General features: G+C 41.6%; 1 protein-coding gene and 1 long non-coding RNA gene across 8 annotated transcripts in view; one reads left to right on the forward strand and one right to left on the reverse strand.

Annotated features, from left to right (window-relative positions):
• The window catches only part of LOC106027282 (uncharacterized), a 36,522-nt gene extending 17,725 nt beyond the window's left edge, over window positions 1-18,797 (forward strand). For 4 of the 5 annotated variants that reach the window (XR_010051415.1, XR_010051417.1, XR_010051418.1 and 1 more), the window contains 2 exons: window positions 17,029-17,128; window positions 18,563-18,797. This is a non-coding gene — a long non-coding RNA (uncharacterized LOC106027282). Of the gene's footprint in view, window positions 1-1,805; window positions 6,615-17,028; window positions 17,129-18,562 lie in introns of those variants that run through there. The other variant, XR_010051416.1, reaches the window with a different exon arrangement.
• Window positions 1-26,662, reverse strand: part of Cfi (complement factor I) — a 46,703-nt gene that overhangs the window by 14,251 nt on the left and 5,790 nt on the right. Inside the window, exons 2-9 of one of the 3 annotated variants that reach the window (XM_005002900.4) lie at window positions 17,126-17,173; window positions 14,016-14,295; window positions 12,500-12,653; window positions 10,475-10,656; window positions 9,386-9,496; window positions 9,149-9,265; window positions 1,936-2,004; window positions 177-197 (exon numbers count right to left, since the gene is read on the reverse strand). In XM_005002900.4, the coding sequence (XP_005002957.1) occupies window positions 177-197; window positions 1,936-2,004; window positions 9,149-9,265; window positions 9,386-9,496; window positions 10,475-10,656; window positions 12,500-12,653; window positions 14,016-14,295; window positions 17,126-17,173 (982 nt within the window). Of the gene's footprint in view, window positions 1-176; window positions 201-1,935; window positions 2,005-9,148; window positions 9,266-9,385; window positions 9,497-10,474; window positions 10,657-12,499; window positions 12,654-14,015; window positions 14,296-17,125; window positions 17,174-26,662 lie in introns of all 3 variants that reach the window. The other 2 variants (XM_003468051.5, XM_063260624.1) reach the window with 2 other exon arrangements.

Raw genomic sequence — 26,662 nt, forward strand, 5'->3', positions numbered from 1 at the left:
CTATGTGCAAGGAATTGTTCTCCTTGATTAAGGAAAATAAAACACTGCACCACATTGTTCTCCTTGATTAAGGAAAATAAAACACTGCACCACATTGCTGTGCATATGTCATAAAAACTGAAACACTTTGTTTTTCATATATAATATAAATTTTCTGTGATTAAAAACAAATTTACCTTGAACCTCAGGGTGTCCAGCTGCTAAAAAGAAAAGAAAAACTCAGAGCAAAGAAATCATTTTCACTTAAATAAAACATACGTAAATCACTATTTCAGAAACAGCGTGGTGACTTAAAATTTATAGTCAAAAAAAGATAGAAGAAAGCTATAACTTGTATGCTAACTTTGAATTTTGTTAGGGCATAAAACTTTTTCAACTTGCCTTTAAACACATCCTGGATTTACCACTGCAAGGGGATTATTGTAACTTAAATTCTAAAAAGAGATTATTAGTATTTTAGATATGTTTGAACATATATCAACAGCAAAATTACTACATACTTACATAAATTATATAACCACTCTTAATTTACATAGTAAAACAAGGGCTTATAAAAGATACATGTAATCAAGATATAATCCAAACATCCCTTGATTTAGTAATCCTGACCTGATCACTTAAAGTAGATGCCAATAAGCACATTAATTTTACATTTCTGTTCTCTGAATTAATCCTTCCTTGGAGGGGGAGAATTAGAACCATTACCGAAATTCAAAAGGAGAGCACAACCTGAGAAGTGTGCACTAACAGCAGTGACCACTGACTAAACATATTTCTACATGAAAATCAGCTTTTTATGTTGTAGTGCAGTTTTTGTTGTCCTTATAGACTAAGAAATTGTGTTCCTTAACCCCAAGCTTTAGAGTTTTAAGTGGACGGATAGAGAAGAGTTAGAAGAAAACATGTAAAGGAGCCCAAAATACGATTATATTGAAGAAGCCAGATGAAGCCATAGAAGTTTCGTGAACATCTTTTATTTCTTTCTCACTTTGCTAAGGATTGAACTTAATAAACATAGAGGCATTTTTCTCAACTTCTCATAGACTTTAAAATAAGTGATATGATCTGAAACCCATGAAAGTGTATTATTTGGCTTAAGAACTGGTATGAGTGGAAAGTTAAAGTTTCAGCAAGTCTAATGCTGAAAGTACCAAACGATGCCAAAACAGAATCGCATCGATTCACTACTCACTCACACTTGTTGTCTGTGTCCAGTTAGTGGGCGGCACTTGGCCCAGGACATTTGGGATATGGAAAGGATTAGATTCTAGTGTGAAGGCATTTGTAACCCCTACTATGTGATTTCTTTTCTCTGCCCTTTTCCTTTTGAAGCCCCCCAAGCCCCAGTCTTGAACACCTCACGTATTTTATGCCATATAGATTATAGTTTATACACCTAGTAGGCAGTTAGACCCCAAACAGTGAAGAACTTTGGCCCAGCCCCCAAAAGCCTCCTCTTCCCCCTAATTGGCCATAAAAACTACAGAAAGGGAAACAAATAGGTTTCTCTTAAGGGACCACACTGCCTAGTGTCCACATGCTGTGTGTCCATTAACCAGATGTTTAAGGTCTTGTACCATTTCAAAGCATTGATAGTGCTGCAAAAGGTGGTATTCATGGGAACCCCCTGACCTTGTGAACTCACACAAGGGTGCATAACGGAAGGCAACAGAAGAATTGCAGCCAGCCAGCTCCAGCCAGAAGTTTCAGTGGCAAACACTGACTGACCGCTGCAGTTTGAAATATACCTTACTTGTTTCTTTCTTCTTTCTTTTTTTTAACCTCATTTGTTTCTGAAAACTCAGTGTCCTGCAGGTAAATTTCTGGAGGAGACCATAATACTATCTTCAAATTTTTCACTGTTGAGAAGGAAAAGGTAAGATGGGCATCAGAACAACAGGAGTAGCTGAGCAGTGTGCAGGCACCACCACCTACCTGTTTCTAAGAGCCCATCGTGGGAGGCCCTGGACAAGACAGTGACAGGCCTAGATCCTTCCTGTGCCTCTGTGAGTGAGAAGAGCCAAGTTAGAAAGGAGACACTGCAAGGGGTGAGGGGAAAATGTGGTGAATGTGTATTTTAAAAATTTTTTGTTACAGTAAAAGACACATTGCCATGAATCCCCCTCCAAAAGCTCTCTGTCTGGAACACTTCTCCCATCACTCTTGGCATTTTCTGAAACAGCTCTGCAAGTTCTCTTCTGTGTGATTTTTAAAAATATGGTGAGAGGAGGAGGGTGCGTTGCAGCATCACAGGCGCACCGGACCTGCTGGGAGCATTGCCCGCTTCACCCTCACCTCTGAGTGGGGACCCGAGCCTGTAGCACCAGTGCTGAGTGGGTCCCCGTGGCTGGAGCACCCCTGAGGTCACCGGGTGGGCGAGTGTATCTTTGCCGCCACTAGGCCCACGTGGCCGGAGCCCCACAGAGCCGCTGCCATGAACAGAGCCCAGTAGAATCTGCTTCTGAAAACACCTCGTTAGACAATACTCAAAAATATAGAACCAGAACTTCCTGGTTTCCTGCCGTGCTCGACCAGCTTCGAGGAATTGAGCCTGCCTGCCTACGCCCTGAACTGTGGACTGGACAGCCTGGGGTGAGTGTCCCCGCACCATTCCGAGCCCCTGGGAGGGAGTTTAAGATACTTCAGATAACAGCAAATTGGGTAGGGCAGCAAAACCCCAGTCAGCACGCTTCAGAAAGACCCTAAGCAATATGGAGAGGGCCAGGGACCACCCCACCACCTACCTGTCTGAAAGAAACCAGAAACATGATGAGATAGAAAAAAAAAAAAAAAAAAAAAAAAAAGCTCCAGCCGCTAACCCTGGAAAAATAAGCCCAGGACAAGTAAATACAGAAGAGAACCAGTGCAGTAATCACACAATATTAGACACAGCATCAGCGGACATAGAAAAATACCTTTGTAACCTCAAAGATGAATTTAAAACTGTACTTCTGATCCAAGTGAGGCAAGACTTAAAAAGAGTAATTAAAAAAAATGATAAGCCCCTCCCAAGAGAATACAGAAGAACAGAGGAACTCAGAAAAGGAAGTGAAACCTTTTGTGAAGAATATAAACAAAATCTAAAATACATGAAACAGATCCAAAGAGATTACCAGGAAACTAAAAACTCCATTGAAAGCTGGCAAAATGCCTTGACAGAAACTAAAGTTAGACTTTTGAAACTTGAAGAGAGATTTATGGTGTGTGATCATGAAAGAAAAGATCTCTCAAAAATAACAAGAAGCCAGGAAGAAACAATTCAAAGACTAAAAGATGACAAGAGGATTTATAATTTAAAAATAAAAAACATGAGCGAAGAAGCAGAAGTAACCACAAATGAACTACAAAGACTATTCACAGATATAATTAAACTTCCCAAGCATAGGAAAAAGAAAAGATATCCAGATAAATGAAGCATACAGAACTCCAGCTACCTACAACCAAAACAGATCTACACCCAGACATATAATAATCAAGATTCCAGAAATCCACCACAAGAAAAGAATATTAAAAGCAGCCAGAGAAAAGAAGCAGATTACCTACAATGGAAAAATTATCAAAATAATGACAGACTTATCAACACAAACTCTCAAATCCAGCAGAGCCTGGGGGGAAATAGTCCACGCCCTGAAAGAAAATAACTTCCAACCAAGACTGATGTACCCGGAAAAATTCTCTCTCAAAATTAATGGAGAAACAAGATATTTCCAAGACAAGGAGGAACTGTGAGAGTTCATGGCCACCAACCCAACCTTACAAAAAATACTGAAGAGTATTCTAGAGAGAGAGAGAGGAACAAATACCAGGATTCCAGCAACAGTGATAGAGAGGCCTCAATGAATGGGGTAGACAGTGGAATGAAGGAGTAAATTGGTAAATAATAGCAGAAGAATAAAATAGCAGAAATGAGGCAGAGACGGTAAGCTATAATCTTTAATATAGATAGCCCTGATACAAACAAAAAAGAAACACAGGCAGAGTAGATTAGGAGGCAGGATCCATCGAGATGCTCTGAATAGTAAATAGACTCAATCTGAAAGAGAGTTAATAAACTGAGAGTTAAAGATGAGAAAACAACGCTATATGTGACAGGAAACCAGAGAGAAATAGGGACAACTCGTCCAGCAGCCACAGATAGATTGGAAAGCTATGACACTTTTGGGCAGAACTATACAGCTGGAAGGAAGGAAAACCTTGTGGCTTTAGTAAGTAAAGGAGTACAGCTCAAGAGCACGCTCAGGGGTAAAAAGGTTTAGCAACTCTCAGTAGATAACAGGTTGGCCCCCTAATTTAAAAACTAAAAGAGCTAGAGGGACCCAAAACATACAAAGCACCCTGATAAAGGGCAAAGGGAGGAACTGTCTAAAAAAGGAAGGCAGAGGACATTGTTAATAGTGTACAAGATTTAAAAGTCACAGTAGTCTTTCGCTCTGTTTAGTTTGATTATATTTTGTTCTGATCTGTCTACTCATATTAGATTTGAGGGCACAGACTGCTAACCCAAAAATAGCAGTTTATACCACAGTAACTATCTTTAATTTCCTATTAACTTACATTGAAACCCTGTATTACTTACATTGTCTTAATATGACTGATCTTATTTGAAGCTGGTTTGTTAGATCACAGTTTTGCCTTGGCTGATTTTATTTGAATTTGGTAAGCTTGATAGTATCAAGTCTAAGAGTAGAGGCAACTACTCTGAAGATGACAAGATGTAAAAGATATCCATTCCGGTTTTGATTATTGACTGCTTTCAAGTCCTACAATGTCTTCAAAGTTGTGTTTTTATTAAAATAGCTATGTAATGTTATGTTCAATTATATTATGCCTGATGATGTGGACAATTCTATTGAAAATAACAAGAGAAAAAATAGTAACTACAGTAGGTCATGTAATATTGTGGTCCTATATGTCTTTTTCATTTCATGTTTTTCTAGGAATTTTATTTTGTTGTCTTGTTTTGATCTGTTTTCCCTGTAATACAGAAAAGATAGATATACATGTAGAGATTCACACATGGGAAGAATTTCTAAACTATTTACGGAACAGATTATATAATACACAATGTAATGAACAGATACTCTGAAGAAGAAGAGACACTAAGAAACCCAATGCTAATTCTGTAACATTATGATATAAAATCTAGCAATACTATCATCTACTGTTCAGAGTGATATTAGTCTAGTTTCTTATGTTCAATTTCAGCATACATAAAGATAAAGACAGCTACTACGAAGAGACTGAGAAACATTGTAGTAGTCATTATTGAGTTCCCCAAAATCAGGTCTTGAAGACCTAAAAAGGCTTCATCATCCTGTAAGAATTTGATTAGTTCTATAATGTTCAGTATATATTCAATATGTGCGAAGATGGGGACAACTATTTGGAAGAAAACTAGAGAAAATAAGATAGACAGTGAAGATCTCCAGTGGACTTGCTTTGAAATCTGTGTTTCTTTAAATTGTTTCCTTATGAACTGTTTTGTTATATTTAATCTTACCCTCTTTAAGATAAAAAACAAGTGTGTAGGACTGATAACCATATTACTAAGTTCTTGCTGGATCGTTGAGCAGAACTGTTTGCAGTGTCATTATTTGAATATCACTTTGTATGCTTTAATTTTGTAAATCTAGCAACTATTTCTAAGATGACGGTATGTAACTTACTGACTGGTGATTTCTGACTGTTTATTTTTCTGAAATTCTGTATTGTTTCTACCCTTTTTTTTCCTGGGGTTTTCTTTTCTCTTTAAATACAAAATTTTTTAAAAAAATATGGTGAATGCTGCTGCCAGTGCCATCCAACAGCAAAGCAGCTTGTCCTCACCCATGTTGGTCACCAGATCTGGTAACCTGTGATTTGCAGCTCTGCCCCCAAGTCAAAATGACCATGGAAGGTCAATGCTTTGAATCAATTCAGGGCACGGAGGCAACTAGGACAGTGCAACTAAAGACACAGAAAGAGCACTCCAGAGCTGCTGCAAAAAGTGGCGAGAAGGACAGGAAGGTGTGTTAGAAGGGAGCATTGGCTGTGGTAGTGGTGATGGTGGTGGTTCACGACAGTACACCTCTTACTGTTGTAAGGGTCCAATTGTACAATAACAAACTTATTTTAAAGCTAAGTGAAAAATCAATCAGTGGCTTATGACTATGCTTCTGCTTCGTGTCATGCAGTTAGCGTACTAAACTCAGTCAGCCTTGATTGTCTGCATTCAGCTACTTCTTCTGATAATGCACTGGGCCAACCTGAGCACATCCAGCTTGTGTTTTTCCTTAGTTAGAAGAATATATACTGTTTCCAGCATGCCTCAAGGACTTCATGTTTGGGACAAACTGCCCAGTCAATGACACATTTAACTTTACTTGCTTTGCTCAAGCCCTCCCCTCATCCCCAGGATGTTCCTACATCATGGTAAACAATTCCTTTTAAGTAACTCTGTTAGAACTAGCTTGCCTGACAATATATGACTTAATTCATGTAACCTATCACGTAATAACCTGCCATCGGCCTTGTACTTCCTGCTTGCAAACTGTATTTAAGTTGTACTGTAAACTGACTCATGGCTGATGGTTTGAAACTGATTCTCATCAGATCAATAAACATTGCCGTCTAGATGCTTCGGTGCAAAGAGTCTTCCATTCAGTTTGATGTTGGTTTTTCTGCAACACCATCATAAGTTTTTTAAAAATTGAAACATTCACTATATTTTTGTATCATACCAATGTTTTCTGAAGAGGGGAAGAACTCTGGGAATCAAAAAAGAGTGACCGGAAACCTAAAAAGTGCAGAGAAACAGGCAATACAGCAAAAATCACAGATCAGCCCCCATGGCCAGCCCCAGCTGGGAGATGGACCATGCTTCACATGCACAGGGAAGCTGGGAGAGCCACTGGCCTGGTGACACCTGAGGGACAGCAGCCCCAACATGGGAGAAACCTGCAGATTAGCCCAGCAGCAACCTGGGGCAGGGACTGAGTCAGAATTGAGCCTTGCAGGGCAGATGGCCCTGGGAAAGAGTCCCGGAGAGGGGCTGGGTGTGGGGACCAGGCCAGTCAGACTAGAGGGCACAGCACAGCCACAGCTCAGGGATCTAGTGACTGGGTGGGCAGCAGCACAGAGACAGCATGGGAGGGTGCTTGTTGCAGACCTGAGATGGCTCAGCTACAGGGCTCAGGCATGGATGGCACTGTGGGCAGCAGCGCCTGCCTGGACAGTTTCAGAGGGGCTGAGGTGACAGCTGGACAGTGCCTGCTGACTCTGCCCCCTCAGGCATCCTGCTTGGAGCAGACACCTGTCACCACTGGAGACGGGATGTGCCTGGACCATGAGTGATGTAGCTGGGTGTGGGCCCAACCCTGAGGAACAGAGCAGGGAACTGCTGCCACCCAGGTCTGCTGGACACTCCCCCAGGAGTCCCCGGGGGCCCCTCCCTCCCTCTGCCTGGTGATTTCCAATATCACAGGTCCAGGAAAGAGAGAACCTTCACCAGTCCACACTTCTGGGTGTGCAGGAAATTGTGGACACACTTAATTTTTTCTTTATTCATTTCTTTTAAAGATTTTTTCTTTTGTTGATAGTTTTTTCTCTTTTATTAAATTTTATTCACTTTTAAGTACTCTAATAAATTTTTAAATGTCTTGCTTTTTTTTCTTATCATATTTTGATTCACTAAAAAAAAGGCCAGAAAGGCATGGAGTGCTCTATTTCAAGCCCTAAAATTAAAAAGCTGCCTCGCCAACATCATACTGAATGGAGAAAAACTGAACCTGTGCATTCAGGAGACTGAGGCAGGAGGATCGTTGCAAGTTCAAGACCAGCCTGTGATATAAGCTCAAGGCCAGCCTGAAGTGCACAGTGAGACCCTGTCCAAAAACAAAAACACTGAAACTGCTTCCGCTAAAATAAGGAATGAAACGAGAATGCCTACTCTCACCACTCCTATTCAATATAGAACATGAATTTTTAGCCACAGCATTTTGGCAAAAAAAAAAAAAAAAAAGGAATACAAATAGCAGAGGAAGAAACCAAAATATCCTTTGCAACTGATATGATCTTATACGTGTAAGACCTTAAAGTCTCCACCAAATGAATTTTAGAGCTGATGAACAAATTCAGGAAAGTAACTGGTTACAAAATCAAGTCTAAAATATTAATAGCTTTTCTATACATCAATAATGTACTACCTGAGAAAGCAAGCAAGAAAACAATTTAAAAGAGTATTTAAAAGAGTTTCAAATCTAAATAAATAGCTCCCTCTGAATCAACATAACAAAGGAAGTGGAAGACTTCTACAATGAAAATTATGAAACACTGAAGAAAGAAATGGAAGAAGATACGAGAAGACAGAAAAACCTCCGATATTCAAGAATTAACAGAATTAATGTTGTTAAAGTAACCACATTACCATAAGTGATCGATAGATTCAGTGCAGTCTCTATGAAAATACCAATAGTATTCTTTATAGAACTAAAAATAAAATCTAAAATTCATATGGAAGCACAAAAGACCTAGAAAAGCCAAGGCAATTCTGGACAAAAAAGTAATGCTAGAGGAATCACAATATCTTGATTTGAAATATATCACAAGCACGTAGTAACAAAAGCTCCATGGTACTGGCAAAATACTACACACATAGACCAACAATAGAATTGAGGGTATGGGAGCAAACCCATGCAAACACAACCTTCTGATTCTTAAGAAAGAGTCAAAAATATATATTGGGGGAAAAAACAGGCTCTTTAACAAATGGTGCTGTGGACAAAAAAAATAAAAAATAAAAAATAAAAAAATGGTGCTGTGAAAACTGGATATTCATCTGTATAAGATTAAAACAGTGAATTCAAAGTGGAGCAAAGACTGAGATAGAAGACTTGAAACTACTAGAAGAAAACAGGTGAAACATTTTACCATCATAGCACAAGCAGAGACTTCTTAAATAGTACTCTGAAAGCACAGGAAATCATAGCAAACTCAACAAATGAGTCTACAATAAGTAAAAAACTGCATAGAAAACAGCCAACAGAGTGAAAAGACAGCGACAGAATGGGAGAGAAAATTTGCCAGCCACTGCTCTGATGCGCTTGAACGTGCAGCCTCTGCCTCTGCCTGCCGCTGGAGGCCTGCGCCTGCGTGCCCAGCTAAGCCTTACCAGGACCTTTGCAGCCCACTTCGTCCTCTCCGGTGATGCAGTCCACCTCGCCGTTGCATTTGTGCTGATTTGGAATGCAAACACCCGACTTACAGTGGAAGCTCCCGTCTTGGCACCCTGGACAAACACAAGCAGAGAGGGTTCTTCTGATTCTTGAAGGCGGGAGGGGGAAGGAGGTGGATTGTCTTCAGTGTAGGCTAGACTGGTGCATTCCGGGATTTACGGTTCAGTGTCTACCTTTACAGCACAGCTCATCACTCTGATCCACACAGTCATTGACTCCGTCGCACGCTCTCTCTGCAGGAATGCGCTTCCCGTTCACACACTGAAAGGACTCTCTTGCCAGATCTGGAAAGCAGGAGTTATTTTTGTGCAGTTTAGCAACAGACTTGAGGGATGATTTCCTTATTGCACTTTTAAGGTAACAGGGATATTAAGATAAAGACAGAGCCTGACAGAGAGATACCAGATGTGCTGGTAACACCAGCAGAGTCCAGAGACTGACCCAGAACTGGAAAGCTGGCTAATGCAGAAGCCCTTTCGGCTGAGAGCCAGGCCAGTGGTGGACATCTGCAGGCGCTGGTGTGGGGTCCCAGAAGCACAATCGTTCTCTGCCAGGGGCTCACCCTGCCTCTCCCCTGTTCCCCTCAGGCCACTCCAGCAACCTCCCTCTCTCAGGAAGCCCAGGACATTTTTATGGTCCTTTTTTTTTCAAGCACAGAGAAGGGAGTCGTTGCTTTGGTTTTGACACCACACACATCACTGGAATAGTCCAATGGCAAGATGGAGCAGCAAAGTGACAGAAGACTGAAGGGAAACTGAGGCACCGGTCTGGCCACCGAAACATTGTAAAGAAATGTATGCAGGCTAGAACTGTGGGAGGAGACGCTGAGGTTTCCCCTGCTGTTTGATGGACAGATATTTGCTGTAGTAACATGAGTCCAGATGTTCAAGGAAGCAGGGGACTCAAGTAACCTTGCTTCTCTTATGGGAACCCGGATAGAAGTAATATTTGAATGTCCACGAGGAAGGGGAAGAGAAGCAGATGTAAAAAGAATTAAGATGTATCAGGTGCATGCATCCGCCCCCCATAATGGGCGGAATCATTATGGACTGCAAACATGGACTGAGTGAGAGGAAAAAAAGAAAGATGCCTAAGAAAGAACAACAAGGGAAAATCATCAATTTAGGCTCTTAAGGCCTCACACATGATGCAGTCCACGTCACTGCCTCTGTGGCTGACAGTTGAGTGCCAGTCATCGGTTTACCATCAGCATAGTGTGAAATAAATAGGAGGGGAGAACACTCGGCAGGGGCTCCACCAACCTGCATCTGGTGTGTAACACAGCACACGAGCTAGATCCTGGCTCCCCTGAACTCTTCTCTTGGAAAAAGCACACTCAGCCAAAGTGGTCTCAAATCCTCCACAGTGCACTTGCAAGCATTCTGTGGATTTTGTGTGGAGATCTTCAGAAAAATGAAATCTTTTCTGAGTATGAAGAGCTCCTCTGCAAACAGAATAATGAAATGTGATGCTAAAAATAACAGTACTTGCATTTGTAGTCATACTGTAGGTAAGGACCTGGCATAATTTCCTCTTATTTTCTATAATCTGTAATTTCTCTATAAGTCTGCATTACAGACTCTTTGCCTTAGTATTTTCAACTGTAAAAGGGGATACACCTCCTTCACTAGGTTTTATAAGATTTAAAATAATCACTTTAGAATGGCCTGGAGGAGGATGGGGAGGGGTGGAGATGCTCTATGTTATGATTTGTGTTCAGATGCTCCCCCCAGCACATACAGTCATGGATGTGGCTGAATCTAGCATTTGTGATTGGTTCATTGTCTAGTGCTTGGATTGGTGGTGTGAGTGGGAACTGACACACAATGTAAGGACAGGAAGGAGGTATGCTTTCCCTTTATGCTCTTGCTGCTTGCAGCCACCACGAATGGCTGCCCCTCGGACACACCACCCTGCCTTGGAGCCAGCTGAGTGTGGACTGAAACCTCCAAAAAACTAAGCTAAATAAACCTTTCCTTCCTTCATGTTGGGTGTCAGGTATTTTGTCTCAACGATGAGAGAAAAGTAACCAAAACACTTTATAAACTGATTACTCTAATGGAAATTAGAGGAGGAACAAAAGCACAGAATACGTAGGGTAAAGAATAAGCCCAAAATAAGATAAGGAAAATAAAGCCACCCATGAAAATAATCACAATAGGGTAAAATGGGCTAAGCTTTTCAGTTAATAACAATTGACATATTGGATTTTTTTTTACACATTAGATTTTTAGAAAAATATTCTATGTACAAAGAACACACTTAACAGGAAAATGCAAAAAGGTGAAAGAAATGGAAAAAGATTGTAAATGGAAGAGTTAACAACACAGCTTATTCTAATAGTTGCCATTACAGAACTATGCAGGTGATATATTTAAAAAGCACCAATACCTACATAGATTAAAAGTTGTCATACAGGGAAATTTTCTGACAGCAATGCAATGAAATAGGAAATCCATAACAAAAAGTTAATTAACAGCAAGCCAATGTGTTTACTTAAAACATACAAAAAAACCTTCTAGGGCTGGGGATTTAGCTCAGTGGCATAAGCACCTGCCTTGCAAGCACACGGTTGTGAGTTCAATCCCCAGTACCACTAAAAAAAAAAAAAAACCTTCTAAATTGTAAATGGATCAAAAATGAAATTGCATCGAGAATTAGAAGATATTTTGAATAGAATAATAAATAGAATATCACTTAGAGAGTTTATGGTGTGCAGATACAGCATTACCTACACAGAAATGGGTACCCTACATGTTTGTATTAAGAAAGTAAGAAAAATTGAAAAGGACTGAGTTAAGCACTCAACTTGAGGAACCAGAAAAAAATATGAGGGAAGAAAGGGGAGAGTTGAAGATAACAGCAATGATTAAAGAAGTAGAAAATAAAGAAACAAAAGACGATTTACAAATACAAAAATGAAAGACTAGTCAGGTAAGCAAACCTATGCAAAGTTGATCAAGGCCAAAGAGGAAAGGCCCTGTTAGATGTGGAAAAGTAGATGTAATCATAACTGGGTAGTGAGACACAGGAGCGAAGGTATTTGAGACTCTCAGGATCACCCAAGGATTCAGCTCAAATTCTCAAATAAACAGACACCCTGGGTTTGGCCAAGTTCTAAGCGCTAGGCAAACATGAACACATTTATCTCTAGAGTGCTATGAGTTTGGGAGTGGATGTTCTCAGGTCACATAGGAGGAAACCGAGGAATGGAACTGAGGTAACCAGAAGCCAGCAGCTGGAACCAGAAATGAAGCCCGGGAGAAAGCTCCGATCCCAGCACTTACTGTGGAAACCCGAGGTCGAAGCAGGCCACGTTAGCTTCCGCCATGCCCCAGCTGCTTCTACAAATGAACATTTCCTGCTCTTGACCCACAAGTTTTACTTTAACGATTCCCTCTGAATCTGTGATTCCATAATTTAAGGTAACATAGAATTTTCCTTAAAAAACCAAAAGAATGAGCAATATTTAGGCATTTGGTTTTTCCTGTTCAATTTAAGAGCCTTTAAAACAACAGAACAACTCATTTCAAAATAACTTTGGACACCATGAAGATTTAACAAACAAGGCCAGGCGTTTCTGTCATGAGGCCTCACGTGGCCAGGGCCCTGCTATCCATCCCAGAGAGGATCAGGGAGTCCTCTCACCCAGCTTGGGAGCAGGAAGCCTGTCTGTCTGCATGGTCACACGAGGAGCCTGAATCCCCATGTTGACTTACTGGCCCATGCGCTGACGCTGGGCATTGGAAGTTGCTCTGTTCTTCCTATTCCACCGTCCAGTCTGAGAAATAAGTCAGACAACTACCAGAGTCCCAGAGGGATTTGTGTGTTCTCACATAGTTAGAGCATTTAATGCCAGCCCTGGTGAAGCGACCGCGCTCTTGCTCCTCCCCATCCACAGGCTGGGCTCCTCTTTTTACCTTACCCCGCTAACTCCTACCACAGAACCCCTATGCTACTGAGAGCTGGCGTGCCAGGCACCTTTGAAAAGAGTGCTTTACACATTTGCTCATAAGTCCGGTTATGTCTGTGGTAACTTGGGAGCAGAAGACAGAGCCTGAGTTTTGCTGTTGTAGCTCAAATTTAACAAATACTCTCTGTGTCTGAAGCACTAGGCAAAGAACATTATATGCATCCTTTTACTTAATTTCCATGAGAATCTTATGACAGGAGCTTTCATTGTTCAAAGAACTGGGGCCCACAGAGATCACACAGCTGGTCAGTAACAGAGACGAGGCCCGGAGGAGATGGAAACGCAGAGATCCCTGACCTTAAACACAGGACCCCGAGTTCCGTGTCTTGGAGTCACAGCCTCCTCGTTTCACTGGGCGCCCAGGTAAGAGGAGGCAAGCGTGGCTGGTGGGCCAAGTTGCCCAGGAGCACATGTAGGCCAGAGCGACTCAGCCCCCCTGGGATACCCATCGGCAATGGGGACAGGGATGGGGCCAAGGGCTGGAGGCTACAAGAAACCACTGGGGTTGGAGATCCCAGGTCTGCACTCGACTCCTATCAAGGCTTTCTCTCTGGATTTTGAACCAGTTGGGTGACCCTGAGAATAATCCTTTTCACCAAGTAGAAGTGAGAGGGGGCACCATTCTAAAGGGCAGTAGTGGGACCTCAAAGCTGGGTGCTCTGGATTCAGGTGACCCTGATTTCTTTAGTTATCACTTTGATTACTATTCAGGTCTAAAGCATTGAGAGTTGTTATCTGAACATGTCATAGCAAAAGGGTTTCCTAATGGAAAGGCTGGTATATGTGGCCCTCATAGATCAAGAAGAACTGGATAAATAGGCTGTTCCTACCTTCATCTGTGCATGTTCCATTATGTAAAAACTTTGTCTGTGGATGAAGGCATTCAAAACTCTTCAGATGGCAGTAAGTCGGGTACCTTTTCTTATTGGTTGAACACACGGAGGTGCCATTCTTGGGGCACTGATAGGGGACTTTGCAGACACAGGTCCCATCCACGCACCTCTCCCAGGGCTGGCAGAAGACTTTGCTGCAGGAGCGACGTGTGTATTTGTTCAGTAAGCACTTTTTATCCACCTTCTCCTCCTGAATGATGGCTCGCACTGAAGACAGCTATAAAACACAAATAACCACGCGCTGAACAACAAACCAAAGGCTTCCTTTTCAAACATGGATGAGGGTGGTGTGGTCCGGTGGTTTTAGGAACCGGACACATTCAGCTTCTTCCCTCAAGTTGGGCCACTAGGGTCATACGGCTCTGGGAAAGTAACTCCCGTGAAACATGATTTCCTCATCTGCAGTTCCATGAGGTAATCATAAAGATTATACATCATGCATGTGTGATGGTCCGCAGGTGTTAGGCAGGCAATTAATGGGAGCCATTATTACGCTAAGGTCAACATGAAATCGTGCCTTCAAGGAAATCAGTGAATCTCAGCAATCACATCAAGGAGCCACACATCTGGTGCTGAATATGTCTTATGAAATGAATTTGAGTCATGCAGTTTATTAATTGTTAAATACAAACCATATTTTGAACTCCTACTAGATGTAAAGTCTTTCTAGGATGCCCATGAACTGATTTCCATTGTTCAAGGACTTTCTCCCTGGGCCATCAAGAACACACGTTCCCTAGGATACCTGGGGATGGTGATGAGTGACATAAATGTGGCACCAAAGCAGCACGTGAGTCTTGGAGAATCAGGCTGGGAGAGATGCCTGTTCCAGCCTCACAGAACCAGGACAGGCATGCGTAGCTGTCAGGGCGTTCACAGCAGGCAGGACAGGCTGGATGCAGAATGCATTTAGGGAGCAGGGGCTGCGGCCGGATCCAACAGTTTAATCCATGTGTGGGTTGAGGGGTGGTCCTAGGTTTTCTGCATTGGCTGAATGAGAGATGTTTCTCTCACCAACCGCCGGTATTAAACAACTCTCAGATCTGCTGCATAGAAAGCTTTTTCATCAAAGCATTGACAGTGAATAAAATAACCTGAGTGCATTTGCAAAAGGCTGACTAGCTGAGAACATTTACATTTAATGCCTGTCAGGGTCAGGGATTCTTATTAAATATGGGACATAATGTCTGCAGCGTCAGCCTGCAACTTCATTTTTTAAAAGGCTAAAGTTATTCCTATGGAATGTGGTTTTATATACTACACACCAATCTATATGTAACTTCTATAGTTAGGTACTTTATAAACTTTTTATGGAGCATATGCCTCACAAATATTGTTCATAGTGATAAGAATAAATTTATCTAGAGCAGAGCTTTAATGAATGTAAGTAGCACTAAACATTTTCTTTCTGCACCCTATACTTATGTATTCTTTCTGTAAACTAAATAAAAAATACCACGGTGGATTTTGGTGGTGATATTAAGGGTTTTGATTAGGTCAATAATTGCTTAAGCACTGTTTCATCCTTGTCAAAATATTTTTACTTAGTTCAAAGTCTCTTAAAATTAATTTAAATATTTTATGCTTGGTTTGGGAGTATTCCCAATACAGTTTTTGTATTTAACCTAGTTAATCTGAGCTGTCACAATAGTGGGTAGAATAATGGGGTCTCTGTTATCAATACAATGTAATTTCAAGAAATGTTAAATATTTATACACTGTGCTGACTAGCTCAAATGTAAATTCTGTTAGTGTTGGTCAAAGAAAAACCTAGTAGTTTCTTTTCAAAAAAGAATGTTTGAGATATAGTTTAACATTGTGCGGAACCACCTAGATGACTCTCCTTGAACTGAGAGCAGTTACCTCTTGCTCTTGATTAAACCTGGCCCTGTTTCCATGTACTGAGATGTACAGAGCTGGCTGGACCATCTCCTTCTCCCTTCAATTGGCTCTAAGCCATGCAGATAGGGCTGGCTGAAGTGCTGATGGGTAATCTTTAAAGTTAGGCCACAGTTACTATTTCCCTGCTCAGTGACTCCCTACACACGGTTGAGCTGGGCAGGATGAAGAGCCACCACTCCACACTGTCAAATGGGTTTGGACCTCAAGATAAGAGGCTATGACTTCCCAAGGCAGAAAAGTTTACACACAGAGCTAGGCCACCTCAGTTGTGTTATGCAGACTGCTCTTTCTGCATAGCCTTCTCTCTGCATGTTGCAGAGGTGCTCTAAGGCCTCCTACCCAGCCCAGCTCACGTACTCACATTATATGTCCCACCATTCTCACTGTCACTCACCCTCAGGCCATCCCTTCATGAATTAATAAAGTACAAGTTAGACCCTGGGTCGAGGCCTTTGCTCCAGTGAGCATTCATTATAGCCGAACTCGACCCCTTGGACCCCTGTAATTATAACTATGTCTTAATGTCTTTATTCTTACAGGGGTTACACTGCAAATGTTAGATTGGAATTAACTCGCTAAAATTCCAATAACTTTTCCACGGGATGACAAATATAAATGGAAAAGGGACCCCTATGTTACATCTAATGTCGTCAGTAGTGAGCCTCTCCCTATGTGTTTATTGTGGTTGTGGCTCTTTGTTAGATATCGTCTCCAGCTAATATGCCCTTAAAAATTAAGTGCAAATTCTGAGAAGTAATGAAGTATGGTTAATGACATTATCCCTTGAAAGATTCTGGTCAAATTATTAAAATATTTATGTGTTAAAATATTGATTTAAAAATGTAAATATGTATGTTTATACAGCCACCCTTCATTTGCACATGACTGTTGTTCACATGCTGGGAGGGATTGCTGTGAATGTTTTGCAATTATTACCATAGCCAATTTGTCTACAAAGCATGATCCCATCTCCTTTGGCTGCTGCTGCTTTGTGTAATTGGAGTTTTGATAGTTGAAATGATATAGCAATTACTTTTTCTTTTGGCAGGAATACAATGAAACCATTTTAGATAGTCCCTGGAAAAGGAAGAAATCAAACAATCTCCTATGCGTTATCCACCCTCCGTATGGATAAATCACTTTACCTGGTGTGTGTTTGTCACCTTGTTTTTCTGGTGTTTTCCATAGCTAGCCTGTGAAAGGGGAGGGGAGAGAAAAGATTACCAACTATGAGCAAAGCAAGAAAAGGCCCCCCACTTTCCCCTCTCCGTGGGCATTATTAGAGAGCTCCCCTTCTGTTATGAACTGACTGTGATCTTGACCTTTCTTTCTTTCTCTTTTCTCACCTGTTTATTTATTTTATTAATACACATCTGTAGTACCTAATGATTACATTCATAGTGGAGAGTTGTTCCTTGTACATTAATGCTTCTTAATTCTTGGTGAGCCTGTTTCTTGATTTGTAAAATGTGGAAAATAAAAACAAGGTCCTCACACAGTTACTCTGAGGATCAAGTGAAAAACACAGCAGCAAGCAAAGATACTTCAGATCTTATACTGGCTGGGGACAGAGTGTTTGTACTAGCATTCCAAAGGCCCTGGGTTCAATTCCTAGCATTACCAAAATCAACAAATTCTATTGAAGAGCGTATATAAACGTAACTGCGATACAAACACTAATATGGTGATGTTTGTGGGAGAGGGCATAAAGCCCCAAGTTTCCTGCCCTGCCCTCTCCATCTAGTCATGTGCTGTGCCTCTCCCTGGAGACAGAGTTATACCCTTCTCCCATGACCCTGGGCTTGGCCATGTGCCTTGCCTTAGACAGTAGGAAGTCATCAAATGTGACATGGAAGATGCTTGGAAAGCGCTTGTGCCACTGCTCTGTCGTCATATTTCTGTGCCACAGGAACATGGCCAGGCCCACAGAAAGCTGAAGGGAAGGGATATTGCTTCCCAGCTGACCCATCCTCCACCTGCTGTCCTGGCCACCCTGCAGATCTAAGCCAAATGCCACGGAGAGGTGGCAGGGGTTCTGTTATATGATGCTAACCTTCTGGGGCAGTGATGACCCCCAGAAGAGAATGAAAAAACTCAAGAAGATAAACAGTGCAAAACTGTCTTTCCAAAGGAAGTGAGCAGCTGAATCCCAAGAGTTAACCTTATGGGAAACATTTTTGGGGAAGATAAGGCCCAGATGGCCTGGCTCCCTCCCCATCGTGGTTTTTACTTAGTAATTGTGTCCCTGTCCCTTCCCTGCGACCAAACACCCGACAGCTTCTTACCCAGCAACTATTCTATTCAGAACAAGGTGAGCAATAAGAAACAGAGATCTTTTGCAAAAGGGAAGGGCACGTGAGGGAAGAGAAAGGAACAGAAGGGCATAGAAAGATGGAGGATGTGTTCTGTGCAGGTTGCGGTTCCCCACCGTGAAATCATCATGGACTGCAAATGTTTGCTCATAGAAATGAAAAACAATTTAAAAATAGGGAGCGAATACCTCTATTAATACCTAATAATGAGTCGTTCCAGTTCACACAAGAAATTTGATGAAGTTTTTATTTCTTTGTTTGTTTTTGAAGGAAGGATCTGTCCTTCCCGGGATGAGGACACGGAGGGGACCGTGAGGAGCGACCAACCGTGGGGCAGGCCGGGTGAGCGTCTGTGTGGGTCCCAAGACCGTGAAATACTAGAAATGCTGACTTGGGGTCAACTACCACTTTCTGGTTTTTTGTATTTTTTTATACTGAGGATCCAACTCACATTGTGCTTTTGACTATTATTTTTACCTTGGAGATTAAAAAAATCATTGGCCTAGTTTCTTGACCTTGTTTCTTTTCATAATGAATGTGTCTGAAATTTTATTTGCTTTACTTGTAATTGGCTTAAATGTAGGAAGCACCGAGGTGCAACAGGGTGACAGCAGTGCCTGGAGAAGCTCCATCTCCTTCCTTGCCCTGGCCTCTCGAGCCACCTAGGGCCTCTCCGAGCAACCGCTCACCAGTGCTGAGCCAGTTTTCAGAGATCAGCTTCATACAGGGGGAGCCCAGGTCTCTCCCTCTGCTCCCCAAAACAGTGTGATTTGCAGCTAAGGGCCCCATATTCAGCCTCCCCAGGGAAATTTGGATGTTTCCAATCTTTTACTATTGTAAATAATTCTGCAGTGAATTCTCCGTATAACACGTATCATTTCCCACACATGCTGTATTCCTTGGTACTAAGAATTGAATCCCAGGACTTCACACTGAATAGCATCCCCAGCCCTTTATTAAATTTTTTAACAATTTGAGACAGGGCCTCATTGAATCACAAACTTTCCCAATCTGGGTTTGAATTTGAGCCCCTCCTGCCTCAGTCTCCCAGAGTGCTGGGATTATAGGTGAACACCACCATATCTAGCTTTTATTTTTCTGTTTTATTGGAAGAAGATTTTACACAAATATATCAAGGAAGTCAACATATTTTTTGGAATATGAATTGTAAAAGTTGTTGGCAAATGCCAAACCTGCTCCTCAGAGCAGATACCTTTTAGGTGCTTCCCTCTGCAACAAGATTACTTTCAATAAAAATCTTGAAACAAAAAATAAGTAGCCGAAGGAAATGAAATAGTAAATATTTTTTATGGAAATCATATGTATAATCATGCTGTAAAAATGTTAAAAATAAAATACATATTACAGTACAAATAAGAATAAGATCACTATTTTAAATTACACTATATATTTGATGAAAAAGGGAAAAATCATACTTAACAATGATATTACAGTTTAACAACAATTTAAAACATTGATAGAAAAGAACAACCAAGTTTTACTTTAAAGATATTATTCCAGCTTGGTGACCTATTTTCCGTGTGAACTGTGTATAACTCAGCAAAAGTAAGTAACACACATCTCTGTCTGCAGTTTTACCATTTTTACGTTTTAAAAACAAGCTCCCAGTGGCCATCATGCCAGGCTTGAGTAACTCGACTTTTGTTTCTTCACCTTTATAACTGTTAGAACGATACTGTTAAACTCAGGAAAATGGAATAACACAGGCTTGAAGACGGAGCCTCACGGCTCCAGTTCATGTATCACGTCTGACTGGGGGCTTCCCACATCTGCTCCATCAATTTTAAAAAGTGCTCGCTTGCAAAACAACAAACAAACAAACCAAAAACAAAAGGGGCTGGGGATTTCACTCAGAGGCATAAGTGCCGGCCTGGCAAGCGCATGGGAGTGAGTTGATCCTTGGTGCCAAAAAAAAGGAAAAAGTGCTCTCTTAAAGTTTACATGCATGTTTTCTTTTCTTTATTTTATGGAAAAAAGTAAAACAAAATTTCATAACAAAATGATATTAGAATAGCATCTTAGAGTACAAGTCACAGGCATAAAAATTCTCCAAATATTTGCAGAAATATTTCTTTTCAATGAACTAAAAGTAACTAGTAGTGTAACTATCTTGGTTTTCTTTCCCTTTTCCCTTCCTTCCTTCCTTCTTTCCCCCATCCCCACCCTAGTTTTTTTTTTTCCTTTTGAAAAATTTCTTCCCATTTCACAAAATCTATTGTTCATTTTGGACCTTATTTATTCTTTCAGTTTCTCATACCTGGGAGACAATATGATCTTTACACATGTGAGTCTGATTTATTTCACTGATGAATATGGTCTCGAGTTGCATCTGTTTACCTATAAAAGCCTCAAGTTTATCCTTCTTTATAGTTGAGTAGTACTCCATTGTATAAAAATATCATAATTTTCTATCCATTCCTCAGTTGATGGGCATTTAGGCTGTTTCCAAGATTTAGCAGTCACAAATTGTGCTGCTATAAACTGAGGCACACATATACCACTGGGGTATGATGTTCTTAATTCTTCTGGGAAGATCAGTATCATTGGTCATTCAAGAAATGCAAATTAAAACAACAGTGAGATTCCATCTCATCCCAGGGAGAGTGTGTATCATTAGAAAATCGATAGCAAATGCTGGAGGGGCTATAGGGGGAAAGGAATCCTTTTCTACTGTTGCTATATTTGTTTTTTTCAAAACTCAACAGCAACTGCTGCAACTCTTAACTATCCTAACCCACTGCAACAGCTACTGAAATTAATTAAAATTAAATTAGAAAGAAATTATTTTTCCAAGCAAGACAGAGAAATAGAGACCAGCTTTGCCCTTCAACCTGAAATGATCAGCAAATAAAATATCAGAAACTTTGGTTTTCAGGACAGTGGACGTTGGGCAGTGGAGGGCAATAGTCACTCAGAGCTGGACACCCAGTGGCTGCGCTGGCAGGAGCTGCTCCCACAGCCTGAGCCTTTGCTGGCTGTGCCCAGGGATCAGGAGCTTGGGGCTGAGCCCGGAGACTCCCTGAGCCAGATTCTGGGCCAAGAGTCTGAGGGAGCAATGCAGCTGTAGTCTGGAGGACAAAGAACCACAAAGAGCAGCACCCCACAGAGAGAGAATGCCCAAGCTCTACAGCGGGCCCCCAGAGCCGGGTATGGGGTGCACACCTGCAATCCCAGCACTCTGGGAGGCCGAGGCAAGAGATCATAAATTCCAGTCCAAACTAGGCAACTTGGTGATTTAGTGAGACCTTGCCTCAAAATAAAAAAATAAAACGTGCCTGCAGACGTAGCTCAGTGTGAAGGCCCTGGATTCAATCTCCAGTACATGAGAGTATGGGGGAGCTCCTTAGAATACTGAGCTGAGTATTCATTAGCAGCCTTGGGGGCTGGGGGTGGGGAGCCCTGAGAGAATTCGCGGTAACACTGCGAGTCCTGAAACAGGGCTGAGAACTGTGCTTGTTCCCACCATTCAGTCTAGAGGACTTCAGACTCGTGGTTGAAAGAGGGGTGTGCAGAAGAATCGTGCTTCTGTAGTGCGGAATAACAAGTTCTGGGCCAAGCATTGTTCTCATTCTATCTGAGGCAGCCAGAGGCCAGATCGGGAAGGATCCCAGGAACTAACCTACACCCCAGAGCAAAGCTTCATGTATTTGTAGAAACATACAGTGAGAACATGTTGGAAGATTTATACGCTGGCCATGTGACAAAGACCCAAAATGAAAGTTGGGAGTGAAAATTATAGTATCTGAGGTTACAGTAACACACTGTACGCATCAAACAGCAGATTGGACATTGCAGAAGAAAAGACTGGCAGATTGATGAGTGACAGAAGCTACTCAGAATGCAATAGAAATTCTGTGGTTTTGGCAGTGATTTCTTAAGCATGACAAAATCATAGGCACAGAAGAGAAAGCAGACACGGGTCCACATCCAACTAATAATCTCTTTCATAGCCAGGAAAACAATCAACAAAATGGAAAGGAAACATAAGGTACAGGAGAAAATTTTGCAAACCACACCTTTGATAAGAAGTTATTATCCAAAATATATGGAGAATTTAAGCAATTCAACAGGAAAAATAAGTGATTCAAAATATGAGGGAAGGAGTTGTTGGACATTTCTCCAAAAGAGACATAAAAATGGCTAACAGATAGATTATATGAAAAGGTAATGAAGGTCAAAACCCCACTCCAGTTAGCACAGCTATTGTCAAAATAAAAAGCCATCACAAATGATGAGCTGTGCAGATGAGGACCCTCGTCCACTTGTGGAAAGGTCCATAATGAAACTACTGTGAGAAGCAGCATGGGGTTCTTTCAACATTGAAAATAGAACCACCAAATGATCCAGAGTCCACCTCTGGGTATATTTCCAAAGGAAATGAAACAATCTTGAAAATGTACTCCCATGTTGATTGCGATTTGATCCCCAGTAGCCAAGACATGAAAAAACTTAAATATGTAACCATAATAAATCGAGTGTAACATATTCATAAGGTAAAATATTATCTGGCCTTAAAAAAAGAAACAACATAGATGAGCCTAAAGGTCATTTATCTCAGTAAAGTAAACCAGACACAGAAAGACAAATTTTACATCATACTACTCATATTTGAAATCTAAAGTAGGCAAACTTCTAGAAGCAGAACTGTAGTTGCTGGGGAACAGGGGAAGAAACAGGAATCTATCTATTAGTCAAATGGTGTAATGTTTAAGTTATGTGGGATGAATAATTCTTAGAGACAGACTGTACAGCGTGGTGCCTTAATGATACTGTACTGTGAACTGAAAAATTTGCTGAAAGGGAGGTCTTCTGTTGTGTTCTTTTCACATACACATACACACAGGTATAATCAAAATGTGAGAGGAGGGGCTGGGGATTCAGCTCAGCGGCATAAGCGCCTGCCTTGCAAGCAGGCAGTCGTGAGTTCGATCCCTGGTACCGATAAAGGAAAAAGACCAAAAAAAAAAAAAAAAAAAAGAAAGGTAACAAAATGTGAGAGGTAACTATTTGAGATGGTGGATTTATTGATGTCATAGATTATTGCAGGATTTTCACAGATGTAAAATTTGTGTTACAATGTCAAAATTCACTGTTATATATATTAAACATGTACAATGTATTGTATGTCAATTATAACTCAATAATGTTTTTAAAAAAATAAAAACATAATTGATTTAGAGACTTGCTTAGTAAGTTCTCAGTGATTCCTCAGAGACAGCATCTGTTAGTTTCTTCTAACAAAGTTTTCTCATACCTCTGCATGTATCACAATTTTTGGATGAAAACGAATACTTTCAGTCTTATCAAGGAGTAAATCTTGAGGTCTTCCTCTCTGCTCAGGGTTCAACTTCGTTGCTTGCTTTGGTCTGTAGCTGTTCAATGACTTTTCTGAACTACATATTTTTGAGAAGTCTATTCTTTAGTATATGTGTTCTCTGAAGTACAGTTCCTATGTCCAGCTAGTGTTTAAAAGAAGATGAATCCAAGCAAGACAGAGAGAGAGAGAGAGAGAGAGAGAGAGAGAGAGAGAGAGAGAGACAGAGACAGAGACACAGAGAGACAGAGAGAGGGAGAGAGAAGGGAAGAAGAAAGAAAAACAATAAAAACCAATTTTCTAACACCTCTCTTGTCTTTGGAAACTGGTTCTGATTTGGACGCTGGCTTGACACTTTCCAGGCTTTGCATTTCCACCTTAGCCTTACCTTCATGCTCACCCTGGGCACGGAGATCAGCCACCAATACAAGGTCAGGGACTTCTCAGCATGAGACCGAGCAGCCAGATGTCCCGGGGACTGTCCCAGGACTTTCCCTGGCTGGGGACTGCCAACTTTCAGCGCACAATTTCGCAATAATGAGGTGTTCTCTCAGTGTGGCAGGAGCCTTGCTCCTAGAATAACTTTGGTACATGTTGCCACAGTCCTATTTCGCCCTCCTTGTGATTTGGCTTTCATTGCAAAGGTCCAGGCTTGGGGGACAGATGATACTGATTTGACTTCCAAAACGAAGCTCTGCATTTGTCTTCATTGTGAGGGTCCCATTTTGTTTGGTTACTGAGATCCAGTTTTAGTTGCAGCATAAATAATACAAGGATATACTTCTGACTGGCTGTGTCCAAATCTTGAAGCAACAAAAATTGTTACCTTTTTTCCTTTCCACGAATTTGTAGGTGAAAGTATGCTAGCATTAATAAATGCAGCCTCAGTGAGCTGCATATGGGGGCCAAGTTAATTTTTTTTTGTTGCAATAGTGTGTGGCCACAAAATTCTTTAGACTCAGGAGGAAAAATGGCCTACAAATGAATCTTTAAGTTAGTAGAAGAAATTAGAGTGAAATCTCTTACATTCTATCTTTCAAGTTGCCATATCAGAATAAAACTATGCAGATAAAACATAAGATCATGATCCAACAGGAAGGAAAGACAAACAACCTGTCTTGCCTAATTCAAATGAAAAGAAAAACAACTCGGTGCTAAGTCAGGCAAGTATTGCAATTGCTCCTTCTCTGCCTCCATGTGGGGTCTTCGCCACTGCTTCCCTGTCCCCACCTGAGCACCCCTCATTCCTGGGGGTCGAGAAGTAGGGATAGCCTCCCCCTCTACTACCTACCCTGGTAGGGAGACCGCGGCCAGACCTGGCAGGGCAACATGAGCTAAGTCCCCGTCAGAGGTGTGGATGCTGACACAAGATGGAAAATGGACAGATTCAGGCCACCTCTCCCTCTTCAAATTCGGATTTGCTTAATTGGAAGAATAAGATGATCACATAGAAAGATGACAAGCAGAATGGAAAGTGTTGGTTAAATTTTCCTACCCATAGCTCCACATGGGCAGATGTTCAAAACCTGCTGTACCTATTGTACACCCTTCTTACTTCTGAGGAACAGGAAAGAGAGCGCTGGGGAAGAAACACACTGGCCACATGCAAAAACCCCAACGCATCTCTGCGGGCTGCTGGGTTGAGCTGGTGCCAACAACTGATCCCAACTGGAATATGAAAGCAGACGATGGAGCCAGACTCAAGCATTATTTAGACCATGTTTCAGCAGGGTTCTGAAAAGGCACCCTGTCTTAGTTTTCTCTCATTGCTGAGACAAAATATTTGATGCCCAAAGTAAAGGAAGGAAAGATTTATTTAGCTCACAGTTTGTGGAGCTTTCAGTCCATATTCAGCTGTTTCCAACAGCCTGGCAGAAGGGTAACAGCTAATGGTTGTGGGAGATAAAAAGCAACAGGAGCCAAAAAGCGGGGAAGAGCAAGCCTCTTTCCTTCCTTATATTTTTGGAGGCTCCTTGCCCTACGGCAGGTGTAGCATTCGCACCACCAATCTCAGCACTAGACAATGAACCAATCACAAACTCTAGATTCAACCCCCTCTGAAAAGCCCCCCGCCATGACTGCATGAGGCTTCATGTGAACATCTGACACAAACCATAGCAGCCGCCAAGGAAAAGGAGCTTAAATAAAGTACAGGAAGTGAAACAAATACTTAGCAAAGGACCTTTCAGAATTTCTAGAATTTTAGATTGATGTGTAGATCTCCAGGTAGAGAGCCAGAGGTGGTTGAATGTTTGAAAATAAGAAAGATTCCCTTCATTGGACATGGTGCCCCAGGTATACAAAAGACATTGCAAAAGATGGAAGGAACCCTGGGGATGTCAGTGTCGCCAGTAGTTGAAACTGGCTTTCAAGTTTTCAATAGCAGAGACTGGGCTCAAGAAAGAGAGGGAGAGTGAAAGAAAAAACCAGAAGCCACCTTGCTGGTGGCTGCACTGACTCCAGGACCACCCATCACCTTGCTAATGAGGAAGAACTGGACTTCCTAGATCCCAAATCCCACATTCTACTGGGGAACCTCTACAACACACCTACTGCAAGCAGGAGGGCCCTGGAGAAGAGGGTGCGCCAGCCTAAATCAGATTCCTGAAGAGCACGGAGCTCAGGCAGTGAGCAACCTGATGCCCAATATCACTCAGAGTGACCTGGAATGCTGACACCCAGAGGCGCCCTCCGACTTCACTCTTCCTGTCAAAATCTCCCACGTGAAGACTCTGGAGGCTGTGATGGAAGCAGACTTTGGACTTTCCAGTTAATGACACTGGAATGAGTTACTGACCAAATTTAAATGCCAGATTTATCTTGGTACCTGGATAAATGGGCCTCACAGCACCATCAGCACAGGCTTGAGTCCTCTAAGCAAGGCTACTGAAAGAAACTAAGCAACCTCCCACAGAGGTTCTGACAGAGGTCTTAGAAAGTAAGACTGCAGCCCTGGGTAGATGAAAAGCCAGGAAAAGGACAACACTGCCTACACATTAGAATTTGTCCCAAGTTCAAAATCTCAGATGTGAAAA

Source organism: Cavia porcellus, unplaced genomic scaffold (genome assembly GCF_034190915.1).
Source record: "Cavia porcellus strain 051 isolate PalLab524CR breed Dunkin Hartley unplaced genomic scaffold, mCavPor4.1 scaffold_14, whole genome shotgun sequence".
NCBI classification, from domain to species: Eukaryota; Metazoa; Chordata; class Mammalia; order Rodentia; family Caviidae; genus Cavia; species Cavia porcellus.